Consider the following 19836-nt stretch of genomic DNA (forward strand, 5'->3'; position numbering starts at 1 on the left):
TCGGTGCTTGATCTCCATGTCATATTCCTGGAGCCGCTGTATCCACCTGGCTATCTGGCCTTCTGGATTCCTGAAGTTCAAAAGCCAAGTTAACGAGGCATGATCTGTCCGAAGCAGAAATTTTCGGCCGTAAAGGTAATGATGGAAGTGTTCTACAGCTTTCACTATGGCCAGTAACTCCTTTCTGGTGACGCAGTAATTTTGCTCCGACTTCGATAAGCATTTGCTCCAATAAGCGATGACATGTTCATTTCCGTCAATTTCTTGGGATAAAACAGCTCCGATGCCCTCGTTGCTCGCATCAGTGTCCAGGATGAAGGATTTTTCAGGCTGAGGATAGGCGAGGATAGGCGTTGATGTTAAAGCCTCCTTCAGTCGTAGAAATGCATCTTCGCATTCTTTGGACCATTCAAACTTTTGCTTGCTCTCCGTCAGCTTATGCAAAGGTCGTGCAATGTTGGAAAAACCCTTTACAAACTTCCTGTAGTACGTGCAGAGCCCCAGGAAACTTCGCAGCTGATGGATGTTTTCGGGACGACTCCAACTCTTGACTGCAGATACCTTTTCTGGATCGGTTTGTACACCTTCAGAAGAGATGATGTGACCAAGGTAGTTCACTTCCCGGCGGAACAAATTACATTTGGACGGGCTTAACTTCAGATTGGCTTCCTTAAGCTTCTGCAGCACCTTCCTAAGATTTGCCAGATGTTCTTCGAAATTGCGTCCCACGATGATGATATCGTCTAAGTATACCAGACAGGATTCGTAGGAAAGTCCTCTTAACACTGTCTCCATAAGACGCTCGAACGTAGCTGGTGCATTGCAGAGGCCGAAGGGCATCACTTTGAACTGCCATAAGCCTTGTCCAGTTGTAAACGCTGTCTTCTCTCGGTCATCAGGGTGTATTTCAACCTGCCAGTAGCCGCTCTTCAAGTCCAGGGTCGAAAACCACTTGTGTCCGGAAAGAGTGTCCAAGGTGTCGTCTATCCGTGAAAGAGGGTAACTGTCTTTCTTGGTGATTTCATTCAGCCGCCGGTAATCGACACAAAATCTGGTGGAGCCATCTTTCTTTCGGACCAAGACGATGGGAGAGGCCCAAGGACTGGACGAGGGTTCGATGACATCATTCTCCTGCATCTCTTTCAGGAGGGTCTCAACCTCTTCCTTCTTGGCGAACGGTAGTCGTCTTGGATGCTGTTTAATAGGGGGGTGTTCTCCAGTGTAGATCCTATGCTGCGTTAAATTCGTACGGCCAACATCCTCCGATGTAGATGAAAACAGATGCTTGAAATCGTCCACCAATTGTTCCGCAGCAGTTCTTTGATCTTTCGATAATGGCGCACTCCCAATTAATTTCGATTTCAAGGACTCAGAAGACACAGTCTCGGGGGAATTGATTCTTCTAATGATGCAGTTTACTGGAGTACAAGTTGCTAACACTTCACCTTTCCGGATATTCCTGGGCCTTTCACTCACGTTGGCGACTCTCACAGGAATTACATCCTTAGAAAGGTCCACGAGCGTATATGCTACCAGCACTCCTTTTAGGCTATTGCTTAGGTTAGGGTATTCAATGAGTCCAAATCGAAAACTATTGGTTTCTTCAATGGAGCCAGGTATTAATGATTCTGACCTTGAGGGAATCGATAAATCTCTTTGGGCTATTATTTGATGAGCGGATTTTACATCATTTTCAACGTTGAAGATGGCTATGTCTTCTCTCATCGAGTGCAGTTCATTAGCCTTGAAGTCAAGGGTGAAGTCGTATTTCTTTAAAAAGTCCAATCCGAGAATGAAGGGGTCCGTGATATCAGCAACGAATGCCGTATGATGGTAGGTGGCATTCCCAAACACTATTTCCAAGTCCACTTTACCCTCAATCTCAATTTTGTCACCTGTCACAGTCTGGAGACTTACGCGTGGCGATGTCCACAACAGTTTCAGTCCAAATTAACGAGCCACATCTGTCCTAATGATTGTCACATTGGCTCCAGTGTCGACAATCAGTCTGCAGGGGTTCCCATTTACATGTGCGTAAATGAAAAGTCCATCACTGCCACTACTAGAAGAGGAAATCTGCAGAGCTCTGGTGGTGGTGATTTCCTTCCCTCGCGTAGCTTGGCGAGCCGGACAACTCCTTCGCAGGTGTCCTTCACTACCGCATTTCCAGCACTTCTGCTCTTGTTTCTTTTGGGCTGTTATGCTGCTCAGATGTCTTGCCAAGTCACCGAGTTGTCTCTCAAGTTCAGCGAGATGGGACGACCTGGTATCAGACTCATCAGCTTCCTGAGTCCGGATTAGATGGCGATCCACACGGGTTGCTTCTTGGGCGGCCTCGTATCTCATCGCATATATCAAAGCGGATTTCAAGTCGTTTACATTCGCCATCCGGAGGGCCTTCTGGATCTCAGGATTCCGAACTCCGTCGATGAAGTAGTTGAGTGCCAGGTTGTCTCGAACATCCGCAGGACAGTCGCAAAAAGCAAGATGCGACAGTCTCTCGATATCCGCCGCTAGCTCTTGCAGGGTTTCCCCGGTTTTCTGGAAACGGGACTTCAACTGGAGTCGGCTGAAATCTTTCTGGCACTTCTCACCGAAGCGAAGCTCCAACGCAGATGTGAGGGCGGCGAAATCCAGGCGCTGGCTGTCGGGAAGGGTCTGGAGAATGTCCGCTGCGTCACCTCTCAGGGATGCTGCAAGATGACAGGCCTTGGTAGCAGAATCCCATCCGTTCGCTTCCGCCACTATCATGAATTGGGTCTTGTACACCTGCCACGAACTTTTCCCACCAAATGTGGCCAGTTTAATGGACGGTCGAGCAACAGATGTGGGAGCGCCAAACTGTACAGAACTGCTTTCCGCGGTCGCCAATCTCCTTTCCACGTCCTTAAAGATCTCTTCTTTAAGTAAATGAAATCTTCTATCTTCATTTTCAAATTTATTTTCTACAGCGTTGAATCGGCTTTCAACGGTATCAAATTTTTCTTCAATAGCATCAACTCGATGCTCTATGTCATTCAATTTATTTTCCATCACAGTCTTTACCGAAATAAGGTCGTTTTTAATTTCTTCTTGGTTAGACGTTAAGTCCATTTTCAGCACAGTTAAATCGCTTTTTAACTGGTCTTGATTTGCCAACATACTTGCAGTCAGATCACTTTTTAATTGTTCTTGATTAGCCGCCATATTATTTTTTAATTGTTCTTGATTAGCCGCCATATCGTTTTTTAATTGTTCTTGATTAGCCGCCATATCATTTTTTAATTGTTCTTGATTAGCCGCCAAACTTTCAGTCAAGTCGCTTTTCACAGCATTAATTGCTTCCAGAAGTTGTTTTAATTGGTCATCCATTGCGCGAGTAATCACCATAAAAACAAAGTCTATAAATTCAAACAGTCTTTATGAAAAAATGTCCAAAGTCACACTTACTCCAAGAAAGTCCAGAAGAAGCCCCACGTTGGGCGCCAAATTTTAACGGATTCGGTGCGACTTCCACTTTCTTGAAATGAAAACACAGTTCTTGATAAAAACACAGGAAATTTATTTACACTATGTACAGGAAAGATCGTCAACAACTGCTAAATTATTCATCAGCAATTAAGCAATTATCACACAACACCGTAAACTCAACGTTTACACACGTATTTACTTCCAAATACGAAAACAACACAGCGAAATGTCTCGCTATAAACAGAGCTAATACACACTCTCAGTTCGGAATCTGAATCGAAACTCACTCTTTATCACGCAGGACGCTTTTATAAACATCGAAGAATTTTCCACAACATTCTTACCTCTTCTCGAAATGCGTAGACCGTTATCAAATTTTATCAATGAAAAGAAAAGAAAATAGGGGGTCGTATACTTTAGCCGAATGAAAAGGGGTTGTATATTCATTACGGGAAACTATTTACAGGTTACGTTACTACAATAATTACTATTTACAGGATTTGTAACAATATGGTGAACCAAAGAATCTTTCTTTTCAATGTCATAATTGGAGAAGAATAAGCAATTCATTATGAACTTCAGGATTTCAAAATCACAATCTAGGTTAGTCATATCCAAAACGAAAAAAAAAAGGAAGCATGAGGGATGTTTGGAAGAATAAACTGAGAAGTTATTAAGACTATCGTGTTATTTATTTTATTGATATTTAAGTGATAACATGGAAAATATAGAAACAGTTTTCACATTAATAAGCAAAAAAAAGCAAAATATTCTTTTCTGCTGCCTTGCTCATTTGCATTTGCTCCCCTGTAGGGTGGGAAGGTAAATATTTTTTTTGGGTATTTTTCCGAAGGCAGGGTAAATCTCCTAATAATTGCGCATTTTGCAAAAAAATTTTAGGTGGTATTAAAAGGTGACTATTTTCTTTTTTAAACATAAATTCTAAAATAAAAGATTAAAAAGTTTAAATGTTTATGTATATTATGTGTGTGTGTATATATATGTGTGTGTGTGATACAGAATACACCTGAACAATTGAACTAAGTTTGGAGGAAATTTCTGCATAAGATATAGGTAAATAAATAGTAATAATAAATTGAGCGACATTTTGTTACATTTTGATGTCATGCAGGGACATATTACTGCGTTATAAAAGACTAGGACCTTAAAAAATTGATGTTTGCTTTTTTTGTAACCAGTTAATCTTTTTACTTTTTGTAGAATGGCTTTTTATATCTGAAATTTGGCTATCGACATTGATCAGGCATATCCAACACATTTAATGTGAATATCATATTAGATTGCTAAGCTGTTTCACACAATAATTCTTTAAATATGTGATCAAAATACAATTTTTGGGCAAAAATTTATTGTTTTGTATATTGTTGGTAGTATACAGAAAAGTATTTTAGTTGAATATAAATTTTTGAAATAAATACCCGGGTATTTACCCATTTTGGGTATTTACCCGGGTATATACCCTGGGTATTTACCCCTAAAAATAAATACCCGGGTATTTTACATCACTACTCCTGAGTATACTGCCGTGTGCAGATAAAGGGCAGTAACTGCAAATTTTTCATTTTTAATTTTTTGGCATTTTTGTCATCTATTGTACGTTATCTTTATAGTACAAGCTCGCTTATTTGGTTTCCGCTGAAAAAAAGGCGCGAAAAAGACGTCTAATTTCAACTTTCCCCTATTGTTAGTATTGAATCCAAAACGCGTTTCTTCAAATATCTCGAAAACTCTTTTCTGCAGATACTGCCGTTTACCTGCACACGGCAGTATAGCATCATTGATTTTCTTAATCAGGGGTGTCGTCCACCAAAGGGAGAGATTATCTTGCAGACGGCGCATTCAAAGTTTTAGGGAGATTGTTTTTAGATTTTGTTTTTTGGCTGTTTTTACTTTGGGGAGGGGGGGGGGCATTATTTTTGCAAAGAAATAGGCATGCCTGTTTAAATTCGTTCAAAAGTATCAGAAATTGCAACAGTTAAATTTAGGCAAAATTGGTTACTGTTATGATTGAAAGGGTGAGGGGGGAGTAACATTGTCTATAATCAATATTGGTTAAGATGCCTGAAAATGTTGCTTTTTTGTTGATCATCAAATCTAGTGCCAAAATATGATTTTTTTTTTTTTGTGTGTGTGTACAACATTTAGAGTAACTTTGCTAACTTTTCTGCCCTTCGTAATTTTTGCCCATTTCAGGACCACGGAAGAAGGGTGAATTCCAAAATCAAGATTTTAGGATCAATGTTAAAATTTTTGCTATTTCGTCCTTACTATTGTAAGGTCCTAATTCGTCCTCAAAATAAAATCTAGGAAGCACAAAAACTGTGGCAAAATTATAATCAGTTTTGTACTACTTTGTATTTTACAAAATATGTTGTCAATATTGTACACAGCTTACTGTACAATCCATTAGGCTAAACTAGGGAGACTTTACCCAGTCTTTGGTTTATTTCCCCCATTTTTATTTATTTATTTATTTATTTTGTAGAATAGTTAGATCGAAATAAAAAATATATATATATATATATATATATATATATAAATCGTTTGCCATTTTGCAAATTATTATGGCTAAAAATAATAGCTTAATTTTGAGAAGAAATGGTACAAAAAATTATATTCTTCAAGTCTGCAAATTGGTCAAGTGTACCTAGAGCTAGGAAGACTTGACCCAACACTTACGGCGACATGACTCCCCCCCCCCCCCACCCTGATGAATGTAAGAAGATTCATAGATATTGGAAATCAAAAAAGCAGGTTTGATGGTGTTTTTTACTTAAATAAGTGATTCTTGAAGTGAATATACAAAATGTGCACTCTTCATGTGAAGTGTTACATATTTTTATATATATATATACTAGCTGCGTTGCCCGGCTTTGCCCGGTCTATTTTGAAAGCAAAAATTGTATCAAGTGAAGTATATTCAACAATCAGGCATAAATAAAAGAAAAAAAAATCAGGATGCAAAATTTCCCCTCCAAACAATGACGACAGATATTGAAATACTTTTAAGAAATTAAAATAAAATAAGAAAGATGGATTTAAAAAGCGTAACCATAGAAACACAAAATAAAATAAGTTTCAGAATTGAAAATGAGAAAGATGGAAATAATGGATTCAAAAAGCGTTACCGTGGAAACGCAAAATAAAATGGTTAAAAACTTGAATAGAGAACAGATTTTTGAACTTCATTTAATTCGCTTGTAACTTTTTTTCTAATGGAGATAGAGGGTTAAACTTTCGACCATAGGTCGAGTTAGATCTGGAGTAAAAAAGGTAGCTCTTTTCAACGGTGTCAAAAAGAAAACTGTAGGTCAATTCCTTCACTTTTTATTGATAAATTTAATGAAGAAAGTAGCGCCTAAATTTCAGCTAAGCCTAAACAAATTCGAGCTAAAAATGTCAATAACTCCCGCCGCAATTAAGTTAGAGCGTTGGAACAAATTGCGTAGAACGCGGAAAATTCTTCCCTTTCCAACGATATATAATATTACTAATTGCAAGTAATTTTTCACCCCCATATTCGGGAATTTATGTGAAAATTGGGCCTAAATTGGAATAAAAAAAGAACTATTCATCGAATTGTTTTCGAACTGGTCTGCAAACCTTCTCAGGACTTAAAGGAACAAATTGTGAAAATTTCAGCGAAATCGGCCGGGTAGTTCTCGAGTTTTGCGAGTTCAAACACACAGACGCTTTTTGGACACTTCATTTTATACTATGTAGAGATATTTTTTTTATTCTTATTAATCTTATTTCATATCAGCAGGAGAGCAGAAGTCAAATTCAAAACTTTATCAGATCAGACCTAAGCAATATTTCAGTTATTTTACTGAGTAACACTCATTGGGCTCAAAGATTATTAGTATTTTAGTTATTTGTCAAATAAAAACAATATTTAGACCAAAATATTTTATAATTAGTTATTTAAAAAGCAAGCCTTCATATTTACAATATTATAGTTATTTCAGAAAGAAATAAAATCATTAGGCCTAAATCAAAACATTTTATTGATTCAAAAATAAGGGTTGATTGAAAAGACATCAAATTAGTCTTTAGGCCAAGTCCCCATAGTTACTTTGGATCAAAGCTCCCTAAATAGCTTTCTTTTGCTTACCTTAAATTTTTAGCAACTTAGATTAAAGTTATATAAGCTACTGTATTTTAATAGATAGTTAAGAAAAGTGGTCTAAATCATGTATACTTTTAAAATTCATTTCCCTCAAAAGGGAGGTTAAAATCTAGAAAATTCCGAAATCTTCATTTACTTTTAAGGTGCAACCATTAAACACTGAATTTCTTGAAAACCTCTGACAATTCTGAAATGGTCTGGTTCTGCAGAATACTGTTGTGTTACTGGTCAACCAATAATATGACTAAATTTTCTCCAAAAAAAAAAAAAAAAAATCATGGGTCAAGTCTCCCTATGGGTCAAACCTCCCTAGTTTCCCTTAATTCTGAAGAAGGAACTGTTTGGAAACTACTTTTGAAACCCGATTCCAAGATCTTAAAATTCTTCGCCTTGCAATGTAATATTCTATGCAAATTGATAAATTATAAAAATGTTGTGATGCTTTCAAATAAAAATCGACAGTGTTTGAAATTATTTTTCTGTTTCAAAGTGGCGCAATTTTTATTAAAACAATTTATTTTGCTTCTCACATTTCTCATATGGGTTTAAGTTATCCTAAATGGCAGAATGACTTTGTATGATCTGGATAATTCCTTTAAAATGGCTTTTGTACTTATTCTGGATATTTACTTAACGAGTTTATCTTCAGTTTTATACCTATAGATGCAATTACTTTATAAAACCACGAATGGGCAGAAAAAAATTGAGAGACTATTATGACTGACAAAACATCAATCATATTTGATATCTATGATCAATAAAAAAAAAAAAAGTTTACGCAATTCTTATGCATGTATTTATCATAGTGTGAAAACATGGATAATATTGATCATTTCATAGCAAAAATGCTATATAATTATAGCAGGTATTAAATTACTATAAATTAACTAAGGAGTTAAAGTACAAACAAATAAATAAATAAAAATAGATAAATAAATAAAAAAAATTAATAAATAAATAATAAAAACAATAACTTTGATGTTGCTAAATTATAAAAAATCATTTTTGTGCTAAAAATATTCATTGTTATTCTATAAGTAACTCAGATAATTATGAAGTGACTAATAGCATTTTCGCTTCGGTTTGCATCATACTTTAAATAGAGTTAATTTTTTTAACCACAAAACGCCCATATGATGTGAAAGGGAACCAATATTTATTCAGAATTTTTACTGTATGCGAGGATTGAAAATAGTTAGAAACTGCTATTTATGAATAATTTCACGCTGTAATGATTTCTTAATTCGTTTGACAGAGTCGCGGGGCAAAACCAATGACAGCCGAAATCGAAAAAGAGCAACCGCCCAAAGAGCAGAGTAGGCAAAATGGCGACATCCTGGACCTGGTCGGCGGGGACGGACCTTGGCAGCGCAGGATTTTCCTGGTTATCCTATTCTGTGCCATTCCTAGTGCCACTCACAATCTTTCCATGTCCTTCCTGGCACCAAACTTGGACCACTGGTGCGCGAGACCTGCAGGATCAAATCTCACTGTTGAACAGTGGAAGATCATCGGTTTGCCACCGGACGATCAACAATGCTCCAGGTAATAATTGCCAAGTTGATATTTACTGTTCTGTTAAAAATAGTACATATTTAACTGCACCAGTAACAGACATGCTTTAGACATCGCTCTCAGGTTACTGTTTGACCGCGGATTGTATGTAATTTGGCAATCTGCCAAGTAAAGACTATTCCATCTGAATAAATCTAGCAGGGGAGACGGGAAAATAACGATGGGATTTCGATGCACGCGTTTTATAATGTCACTAGTGCCTTACTCATTTATTGCATTCTCTAAAATAAAATAAGGGAAAACAAAAATAGTTACCATGGAAACAACAAAAAGAAAAGAAAATATTTTCATTTCGTTCAGGAACGTAAAAGCAAAATGGTAAGCTCAAAACTTTGTTGTGTATAAATAAATCATGTAGTTTTGCCATGAGAATATAAATCGAATATACTTGAGATTTAAAAAATGTTGCTGTGAGCAAATTTTCATTTTTACAAAATGGAGTTAATAATAGAGATAATAGATAATAGAGAGGCAAAAGTGCACACATCTGTAACAAACCAATTAACACCCCTATAAACAAATAGACAAGTCCGTTTCCGCCTATAAACCGGATATAAGCCTTTCCATGTAATCGATGGTCAAACAGTAACTATATTTTCTGAGCCTTTTAATGTATTCAGACTTCTTAAAATATTTTTCTCTCATGCCACTACATCTCATCTAACGTTTGGCTGCTTCTGGATCCTGTGAATTAGTTAATTCTATTGTTACAAATTCTGTAAATAGTAATTATTTTTGTGATTAATTTGTTGTAATCTGGCTAAATTAGGCGTTTGTTCCTTTGTTTTGCATCTAAAATTAGCTTAGTAACGTAACCTGTAAATAACTTCTTGTAATGTACATACAACCCCCCTAACATTCGACTGAAGTATACGGACCCCCCATTTCTGAATGATACGATGCGTGAATGGAAAGAAAATACGAGAAGCATTTCGAATTTTGTCGAAAGTTCCCTAGGATTTATAAATAGCCTCCGCGCGTGATAAAAAGGTCAGACTGGTTTGAGCCATTGCGCTGAGAGTATGTATTTGGCTCTGTGTGTATTTGCCTTTCGCTGTGTTTTTGCGTATTTTGAAGTAAATACGTGTGTGACCGTTGAGTTTACGGTGTTTAATTGTTATTTGCTTAATTGCTGATGATTGATTTAGCAGTTGTAACTACACTTCCTGTACGTAGCTGTAAATAAATTTCCCGTGTTTCCTCAAGAACTGTGTTGTCATTTTAAAGAAAGTTTGAAGTTGTTACGAACGCGTAACGCTATTTTCATTTGCTCAATTTCGAAGAAAGGTCCGATACCAAGTAACAGACACCGAGAAAGCTGAAGATACCCGGTAACAAATAGAATGAGGAAAGGATGAATAATGGACAAAACTTTCCCTTTTTCTCTTTAAAATGCGCAAAAGTTCTTTATTTTTAGAATTCAAGCTTTATTAAATTTAAATGAACATGAAACACCAGCTGACCTCGAGGTGGTTGTTCATACCCTTCCATCACTGCCTTGTAAATACCAACTGGCTCATAAAATTCACTCTGATAACACTAGGGTTACACCGTATTTATGAACCACAGCTACATCAGTTTTAAGTCTAAAATTCTTACTATTTAAATCCAAACTTATAGATGTCGGTTACTGGACCCTTGTCTGTTACTGGTGCCGTTATCATAATGTTTATTTTATTTATTTATTATTTTTTTAAATTATTTTTTGCAGTGTGGAGCGTTTATAATTCAGCTAATGGGGTCGTTTCCAAAATTTTAAAAGTATTTTTTTTCTGAAAGAGCATGTTGAAAAACATAGGATCTGACCATTTTTTAAATAATTTATTTACGTTTAATATTTTAGAAAAAATTACTTAAATCGGTGCGCTTTCATTGTTTTCACTTCTTTCGTGTGACATCACAAATGATGAAATGCCACTGAATGTTGCCATTCACAGAACAAAATATTTAATTCGCATCTTTACTCACGTGTATTGGCAACGATAGAGCGCGAATTAAAATTGAGCGTAAAGCGCAATTTTAATTCGCTGCTTGATTATCATAACGTGGAACCGTGGTAGAAAGATGCGCCAAAATGCATAATTTGTGACGTCATCAAGACCACGTCTTGTTTGAAAAATCGGACATTTTAAAAAATTAATTTAAAAAAAAAAACTGTTGGGAAAATGAAAGTATTTTCTGGGTCCATGCAATTTTTTTTCCTCATTCTATCCATTTCAATGACTAAAAGTAGTACTTTTGACTGAAGGAAACATTGTATGTTTTATATATTTTTATGCTAAAGTACATTCATGCTGATTTCACAAAGGTTAAAAGACACGCAAAATACCTTATTTCTGTCAGTAGCGTAGCGAGAAATGTTTCAAGAGCGATTGCTTCATTTAGAACTCACGTACCAGAATTATACAGAAAATCGCAAGTAGAGTAAGGTCGTTAAAAGTTCCTATTCAGATAAGGATATTGATCCCTAAAAATCCCCATTCGATTGCGGCGACAGTTCTTAGATAAAGTTAATACTCCCCTTAAAGATCACAATCCCAGTCGAACATTGCCCCGTGCTGCTAAGCTTTCTCAATGGGGTTCTTTCCTTCAGTCAAAAGTACTGCTTTTAGTCACTGAAATTGATAGAATTAGTATAAAAAAAAATAACATGGACCCAGAAAATACTTTGATTTTCCCAACAGTTATTTTTTAATTAATTTTTTAAAATGTCCGATTTTTCAAACAAGTCGTGGTCTTTATGACGTCACAAATGATGCACTTTGCCGCATATTTCTACTACGTTTCCACGTTATGATAATCAAGCAGCGAATTAAAATTGCGCTCTACGCTTGCTATCAACCCTATCGTTGCCAGTACACGTGAGTAAAGATGCGAGTTAAATATTTTGCTCCGTGAATGGCAACACTGAATGGCATTTCATCATTTGATGTCACACGACAGAAACGTAAACAATGAAAGAGCACCGATTAAAGCAATTTTTTTAAAAATATTAAACTTGAGCAAATAATTAAAAAATGGTTAAATCCTATGTTTTTAAGCATGCTCTTTCAGAAAAAAATACTTTTAAAATTTTGGAAACGACCCCATTGTTGCCAGACAGAGAAAGCAAGTGAGGTCATATGACGCATGTCCAAAATTATTCCCCGAGTAAATAAGGAGGAATATTTGCTAAAATTGTCCTTCAATTAAAAATAACGGTCCCGAAATAGCATCAAATGACTCTTACAAATGTTTATTAGAAAAATAACAACAGTTGCCAAAGGAAGGACACCTTCTAGAACCCCCCATTACTGTAACGACATTAGTTCCCTAAAGACCCTCATTAACGCCAGTTGTTCCCATTACTCTCCATTTGAAAAACGAAAATTTTCCTAAAAACTCTCGTTAGAATAAAGATATTAATTTTAAAAAATCCCTTATGGAAAAGGAGTTACAGTTTTCAAACCACGTCAACTTTCTTTTAAAAATGCAATAGTTCAAAAAAGAAAAAAAAAAGGGAAAAAACCCCAACTTTTTTGAAATAAGAAGCTTTTTAACTATAGTATCAACGCCCCCTCAGAACTAAAACAAAAGTACCTAATATTCCTATTTTGAATAAGGATAAAATTCCACAAAAGTCCTCATTAGAGTCAGAACGTCAGTCCCTCAAAATCCACATCAGCACAGACAATTCTTAAATAATGTTAAAATAAATTTAAAAGTCCGGATCAGACTAAATACAACAGTAATAAAAATTTCCATTATAATTTTTTCATAATTCAAGAAGCCTTAAAATAATTGCAAAAATTTTATTTGCTTATACGCGAGAACAAATGGCAATAGATTTAGCTTTTCCTCAATTCTAATCATTTCACTCAAATAGACCATAAATATCCTATTTACAATTCAGTTAAAACTGATTATAACTCCTTTCCTAGTCAATTTAGGCCGTTCGAGCGTTAGAGCGTGGGGAGAATCTTCGCTTAGATTATTTTTACGGGCTTTCCATCGGTGTTAAATTTGATCCGATGCGACAATTATTTCGCGTAGAAAAAATACTTTTTGAGTTTTAAACTAAAAACTCGAACGGTTTGGGACATTTTTAGTTTTCGAACAATGCACCTTCTTATCGAATTTGACCAAGATACGACGTAAACTGGATTTGTATAGGAAACATACACATACATATTCTGTGTTTATATACATTACTTTCACAAGGAAAAAAAAAAAATTCTTTCATGCATTTTTCATTTTAAAGTAAAATTTCCGTTAAATGTATAGGGTGTTTCAAAATGAATAGCGGAGATTTAACATGTTATAATATTTATTACACCAAACTTACAGCCACAAGTGATAGATCAAATGAAAGAGAAACTCAAACAGTTTTACATAATAGCCTACAAGTGTTCAATGTGAGCACCATTCGTCACTCGGCACACGTCAAGACGATATGCGAGTTCTTCCCAAACTTTGAGTGTCTCATTAGTAATTGCTGCAACAGCTGTTTCAATCCTGTTCCTTAATTCGGGAAGGTCGGGTGGCAGTGAAGGCACATACACACAGTCCTTAATAAACCCCCAAAGATAGAAATCACACGGCGTTAGGTCGAGTGACCGTGGAGGCCATGGGAAACAAGCCCTGTCATTAGATCCCTTACGCCCAATCCAGCGGTCGGATACAGTTAGGTTAAGCCAATCGCGTACCTCATTATGCCAGTGAGGCGGCGCACCATCTTGCTGAGAGATGAAGTTTTCTGTAAAACACAAAACGCTTTCTGTTCTTTAGTCGCCATCTTTGCTACAAGCGCTTTCTAGCGGATTGCAGCAGAAACATTCCACGCGCATGCGCACTGATGCCAACAAACAAAAAACTGAGTTTCTCTTTTATTTGATATATCACTTGTGGCCGTAAGTTTGGTGTAATAATTATTATAACATGTTAAAACCCCGCTGTTCATTTTGAAACACCCTGTATTATGATTATGACTACTTTGTGCAACAATAATTACCTAAGAAATGCATTTCTAAAATACCTTTTAAACCTTTTTGTCATAGGTATAAGGATATAAATTTTTCTTTGCCACTTGAAGAAATTTTAAATACGACAAGGAGTAAGGATAATGTGGTTGCTTGTGATGCTTGGGAATATGATGAGACTTTTTATACATCGACGGTTTCGAGTCAGGTAATTGAATCAATTTTTTAATTTATCTTTCAGCTTCATGTGTGACAATTACAAACTTTGTTGTAGAAAAATATTATTTAAATAAAAATGGAAACTTTCATTTAGTGGGATCTGGTGTGCAATAAAGAATGGTTGGTCTCCATGTCAAAATCAGTTTTTATGGCAGGAATCTTGGTAGCTTGCATTCTTTTTGGACACATGGCGGACAGGTAAGAATGGACAATATAATATAGACAGTTTGTATATATATTATATATATGTATTTATAGTAAAACCTGTGAAGTTGACCACCCTTATAAGTTGACCACTAAAGTAGTGCACCGCAAGTGGTCAACTTACACAGGTTTCACTGTATATATATATACGATCTTTCCTTTATTTAAAAAAAAATCATTTCTTCCTTATTATTTTGATTTTATTCTCATTAAAATAAAATGTATTTTATTATTATTAAAAACTTGAACTAAAACGGGGATAGATATATCAGTCCTAGGTAAACAGGGTCTCCAGTACTTTTAACTATTTAAATCGTATTTTTACCAACTAAGCCTCGATAAAATTTTATTTGCTCTTCACAACTCTCTTCGGATTGGAAAAAAAAGTATGCACTTACTACAGATTTCAGAACGATTTTACGTGCAAAAAGCCCATGGGATAAATATTTACCCCAGTTTGTAGTTTACAGACAAAAAAGAAAGGTAAAAAAAAAACGCTAGGGTTAATTGATTTAGTGTTTTCAAAGTTTGTTTCTTTTGTTTTGCATGCTTGTTTTTGAAAGCGAAACATAATCAACGACTTTTCCCCCTCTTGCATCAGCCTAGGTCGGCGACCAGCCATTGCTGCCAGCGCCTGTACTGCAATCTGCTCCGCCTTGATCTGCGCCTTTTCCACATCTTTCACCATGTTCATCATCACTCGGTTTTTCATGGCAGTGGGCATTGCAGGAGTTTTCAATACAGCATTCGTGTTGCGTGAGTATGTCATTGTTAGTAACTGCTAAGACAGCTGAGACTTTTGCCTATGAGCAAGTATTGAAAACCTTTACTAATAATAATCTCAAAGTTTGACTGAATTTCTGTGGCGCGAATAGCGCCTAAACCGTTCTATTGATTTTCATGAAATTTAATACAAAATTAGTTTGTAATATGGGGGGTGAGCATCTCGAAGTCACTTTTCGAAAATTTGATTTTGTTCTTTTGCTATTCCAGCTTTAAGAACGTTTTACCGAGCAAATTATCATAACGTGAGCGAGTAAATTACCATAACGTGGACAAATAATTTACCACAATGTGGACGAATAAATTAAAACAACGTGGACGAATAAATTGCCACAACGTGGACGAATAAATTACCATAACGTGGACGAATAAATTAAAACAACGTGGACGAATCAATTACCACAATGTGGAGGAATAAATTACCACAACGTGGATGAATAAATTACCATAACGTGGACGAATAAATTACCCCAATGTGGACGAATAAATTAAAACAACGTGGACGAATAAATTACCACAACGTGGACGAATAAATTACCATAACGTGGACGAATAAATTAAAACAACGTGGACGAATCAATTACCACAATGTGGACGAATAAATTACCACAACGTGGATGAATAAATTACCATAACGTGGACGAATAAATTACCACAATGTGGACGAATAAATTAAAACAACGTGGACGAATAAATTACCACAACGTGGACGAGCAAACTACCGTAACATGAGAGAGCAAATGAACGTAGCCAATTGGCGAGAAATTCATCATCCGTTATTTGTAAATATACAGGCGAGCCTTTTAATTTTCTACTACGGGCAAAGCCGTGCGGGTACCACTAGTAATTCAACAAAACTACATACGAAAAAGAGCTAGTTCATGATTTTATTTCAGAAAAGCCTTCCGAAATCGAACTAAAATGCTTCCTGCTCTAGTTCATATTCCTCCGTGATTTAAGAAGCTCCAAACGAAATACGTATACCCTACGCAGAGAAATCCGATCATTCAATTGTAATCAAAGTTTTAAGTGTCCGATTACGTATGTTTTCAGCAAATTTTCGGAACAATAGCCTTTTCAATTAATATCTACATGAATTACAGTGCTGTAAAAATTGTGGATATTTTGATACCTGGCTTGACGCGAAACCCCCGATCATTTTCTAGGAAATAGAATACAAATACACATATGTTTGTTTATTTCACGTGAATTGTTATCAACATTCACAAAATAAAACTTCATTTGCTTTTCTTTCTTTCTTTTTTTTTTTTTTTTTGAGCAATCACGATTGCTTATTGCTTTTATTTGACTGTTTTGAGGTCCTATCATTTTATTTTCCGCCAACACCCTCTGCAGCATCACCGTCGATCGGCCGCCTCACGATGCTGCTCCTCTAGCGAAAACCGTCTCCAGGTTGCGTCAATATCCTACACTTACATGCATACTTACACATATACATATAGACACCTACACACATACAAACATATACACACACTCAAACACATACACACTCAAACACACAACTACCCACACACTCATGCCTGCACAGTGCACACAGACACAAACACATATGTCTACACACACATACACATTCCCCATCCCCCTCCACACACAAAAACTCATACACACAACTACCCACACACTCATACCTGCACACAGACATAAACACACATGCCTACACACAAACACATACCCCCCCACCACACACACATAAACACACACGCCTACATACATACACACACACTAGTGATTGCGAGAAACATAATTTGAATTCAAGAGGTCAAAATTCAAATTAATTATTTTTTTTGCTATATTCTGTTTCGTTTGGTGAGAGTTTTACTTATATAACTCAGCCATGCACGTTTCTATTTATTGAGGAACTTATTTATTTTTTTTAAAAGAAAAAACAGTATTTCTCAGTTTATAAATCTCCCCTGTGATAATTTTCACAGTATTTGAATTCGCTCACGCAGACTTTTTCCTCAGTCCAAAACGGAACATGAGAGAAATGTCTTACATTATAACTTTTTATACTAACGTGGCGAACAAAATACAATAGTCGTTTTGAAATATAAAGCCCAGGTTTGCTTTCTGTAAGTTACATTTTATGCACAAGAAGTAAATAATGCTTCCGTTTCAAAGAGCAAATTAAGAAAACGTTTTCTATTTCTATTTGGAATTTCATCGGGCCAGAAAAATTGCCTGGCTTAAATTAAAGATTCCCGCAAAGCCAAGCAGTTCCTTTTGCCTACCAGCAAAGATTACTCTATAAACATCGTTTTTTTCCCTTAAGAAACACTAAAGTATGATTTTTTGCCTGCATATAGCACAACAGTTTTAAAAAATTTGAAAACTGTCTTACAGTGTTAAAATTTTTGAAACACGTTAACTTTAAAAGAAAAGGAATGTGTCAAAATTAAAAATTTCAAGGTAGCCTGTTCAAATGGGAGGAGAATCTCTCCTCTGTGACGGTACAAGGGATAGAATAGCCCTGATAGGTTCTGCTATACAGCATGATTTAGAAAAAAAAATCAATGACAGCCTACCTAGGATCTGTATTTCAAATGTGTTTTTTTGAGCAATCACGATTCCTTATTGCTTTCATTTGACTGTTTTGAGGTCCTATCATTTTATTTTCCCGCCAGCACCCTCTGCAGCATCACCGTCGACCGGCCGCCTCACGATGCTGCTTCTCTAGCGAAAACAGTCTCCAAGTTGCGTCAATATCCTACACTTACACGCATACAAACACGCACGTACACACACACAAAAACATACGCACACATGTATACGCCTACACACATACTCAAACACATACACACACACGCATACATACAGACACATACACACACACCTACAACTACCCACACACTCATGCCTGCACACAGACACAAACACATATGCCTACACACATACACATACCCCCTGCACACAAACACATACCCCCCACACACAAACACACACGACTACATACACACACGCACGCGTGATTGCGAAAAACATAATTTGAATTCAAGAGGTCAAAATTCAAATTATTATTATTTTTTTGAGCAATCACGACTGCTTATTGCTTTCATTCGACCGTTCTTGATGTCCGGTTCCTTTTTCAAAATGGACCAGGAGCCTCTGCAGCACCGCCGTCCACCGGAGGACGGATCTGCTCCTCTGGTCATTGCCTCCACTAGCAGTACTGTCCACCGAAAACCCCTCCTCCTAGGCGGTGGCGTCCATGTCCTACATACACACACTCCTACATACAAACACGTCTACACACAAACAAATCCTTACACACATACACACACGTTAACCGTCCAGGAGAAGGGGCAGGCTTGGGAGGACAGGAGCCGTTTCTAGAAACAATAGCCTCCAATGAGTAGGGTCCTGTCGCAACTCGTGATTGCAAAAAACATAATTTGAATTCAAAGTGTCAGAATTCAAATTAGATACACACACACACACAAACATATATATATATATATATATATATATATATATATATATATATATATATATATATATATATATATATATATATATATATATATATATATATATATATAAATTTATTTTAAACTTAAGTTCACTTATATCCGTTTACTTCTCACTGCCACATATACGAAGAAAACAAAAACATACGCTGATTGGATTGCCCCGGGGGAAATGATTTTGAAGCATGACTACGAGTACTTTCTTTTGTAACTTTAAACATTGCACTTTTACTGTAACTAATTTTTAGTCTACTATAGTGCAACGCTGCAAGGCAATATTAATTTTTCTTACAAAGCACAAATTTTGCTTTCTTATAGCAGAAATAACAGACGCTTTATTTCGTACTGGAGGTACCCGCACGGCTTTGCCCGTAGTAGAAAATTAAAAGGTCATTTGGTTCGCTTGTATATTTACAAATAATGGATGATGAATTTCTCGCCAATATGGCTATGTTAATTTGCTCGCCCATGTTATGGCATGGTATGGCTCGCTCACATTATGATAATTTGCTCGTCCATGTTATGATAATGTACTCGTCCTTGTTATGATAATGTACACTCGTCCATGTTATGATAATGTACCCGTCCATGTTATGGTAATGTACTCGTCCATGTTGTGATAATGTACTCGTCCATGTTGTGATAATGTACTCGTCCATGTTGTGATAATGTACTCGTCCATGTTGTGATAATGTACTCGTCCATGTTGTGATAATGTACTCGTCCATGTTATGATAATGTACCCGTCCATGTTATGGTAATGTACTCGTCCATGTTGTGATAATGTACTCGTCCATGTTGTGATAATGTACTCGTCCATGTTGTGATAATGTACTCGTCCATGTTGTGATAATGTACTCGTCCATGTTGTGATAATGTACTCGTCCATGTTATGGTAATGTACTCGTCCATGTTGTGATAATGTACTCGTCCATGTTGTGATAATGTACTCGTCCATGTTGTGATAATGTACTCGTCCATGTTGTGATAATGTACTCGTCCATGTTGT

At 36.3% G+C, this 19836-nt stretch overlaps 1 protein-coding gene across 1 annotated transcript in view; it reads left to right on the forward strand.

The window, feature by feature from the left end:
• Nucleotides 1-19836, forward strand: part of LOC129227617 (organic cation transporter protein-like) — a 91804-nt gene that overhangs the window by 49862 nt on the left and 22106 nt on the right. The window contains exons 2-5 of the mRNA XM_054862204.1: nucleotides 8856-9145; nucleotides 14212-14341; nucleotides 14447-14550; nucleotides 15158-15312. Of these exons, the coding sequence (XP_054718179.1) occupies nucleotides 8874-9145; nucleotides 14212-14341; nucleotides 14447-14550; nucleotides 15158-15312 (661 nt within the window). The 5' untranslated portion in view covers nucleotides 8856-8873. The remainder of the gene's footprint in view (nucleotides 1-8855; nucleotides 9146-14211; nucleotides 14342-14446; nucleotides 14551-15157; nucleotides 15313-19836) is intronic.

This window comes from Uloborus diversus, chromosome 8 (genome assembly GCF_026930045.1).
Source record: "Uloborus diversus isolate 005 chromosome 8, Udiv.v.3.1, whole genome shotgun sequence".
NCBI lineage: Eukaryota > Metazoa > Arthropoda > Arachnida > Araneae > Uloboridae > Uloborus > Uloborus diversus.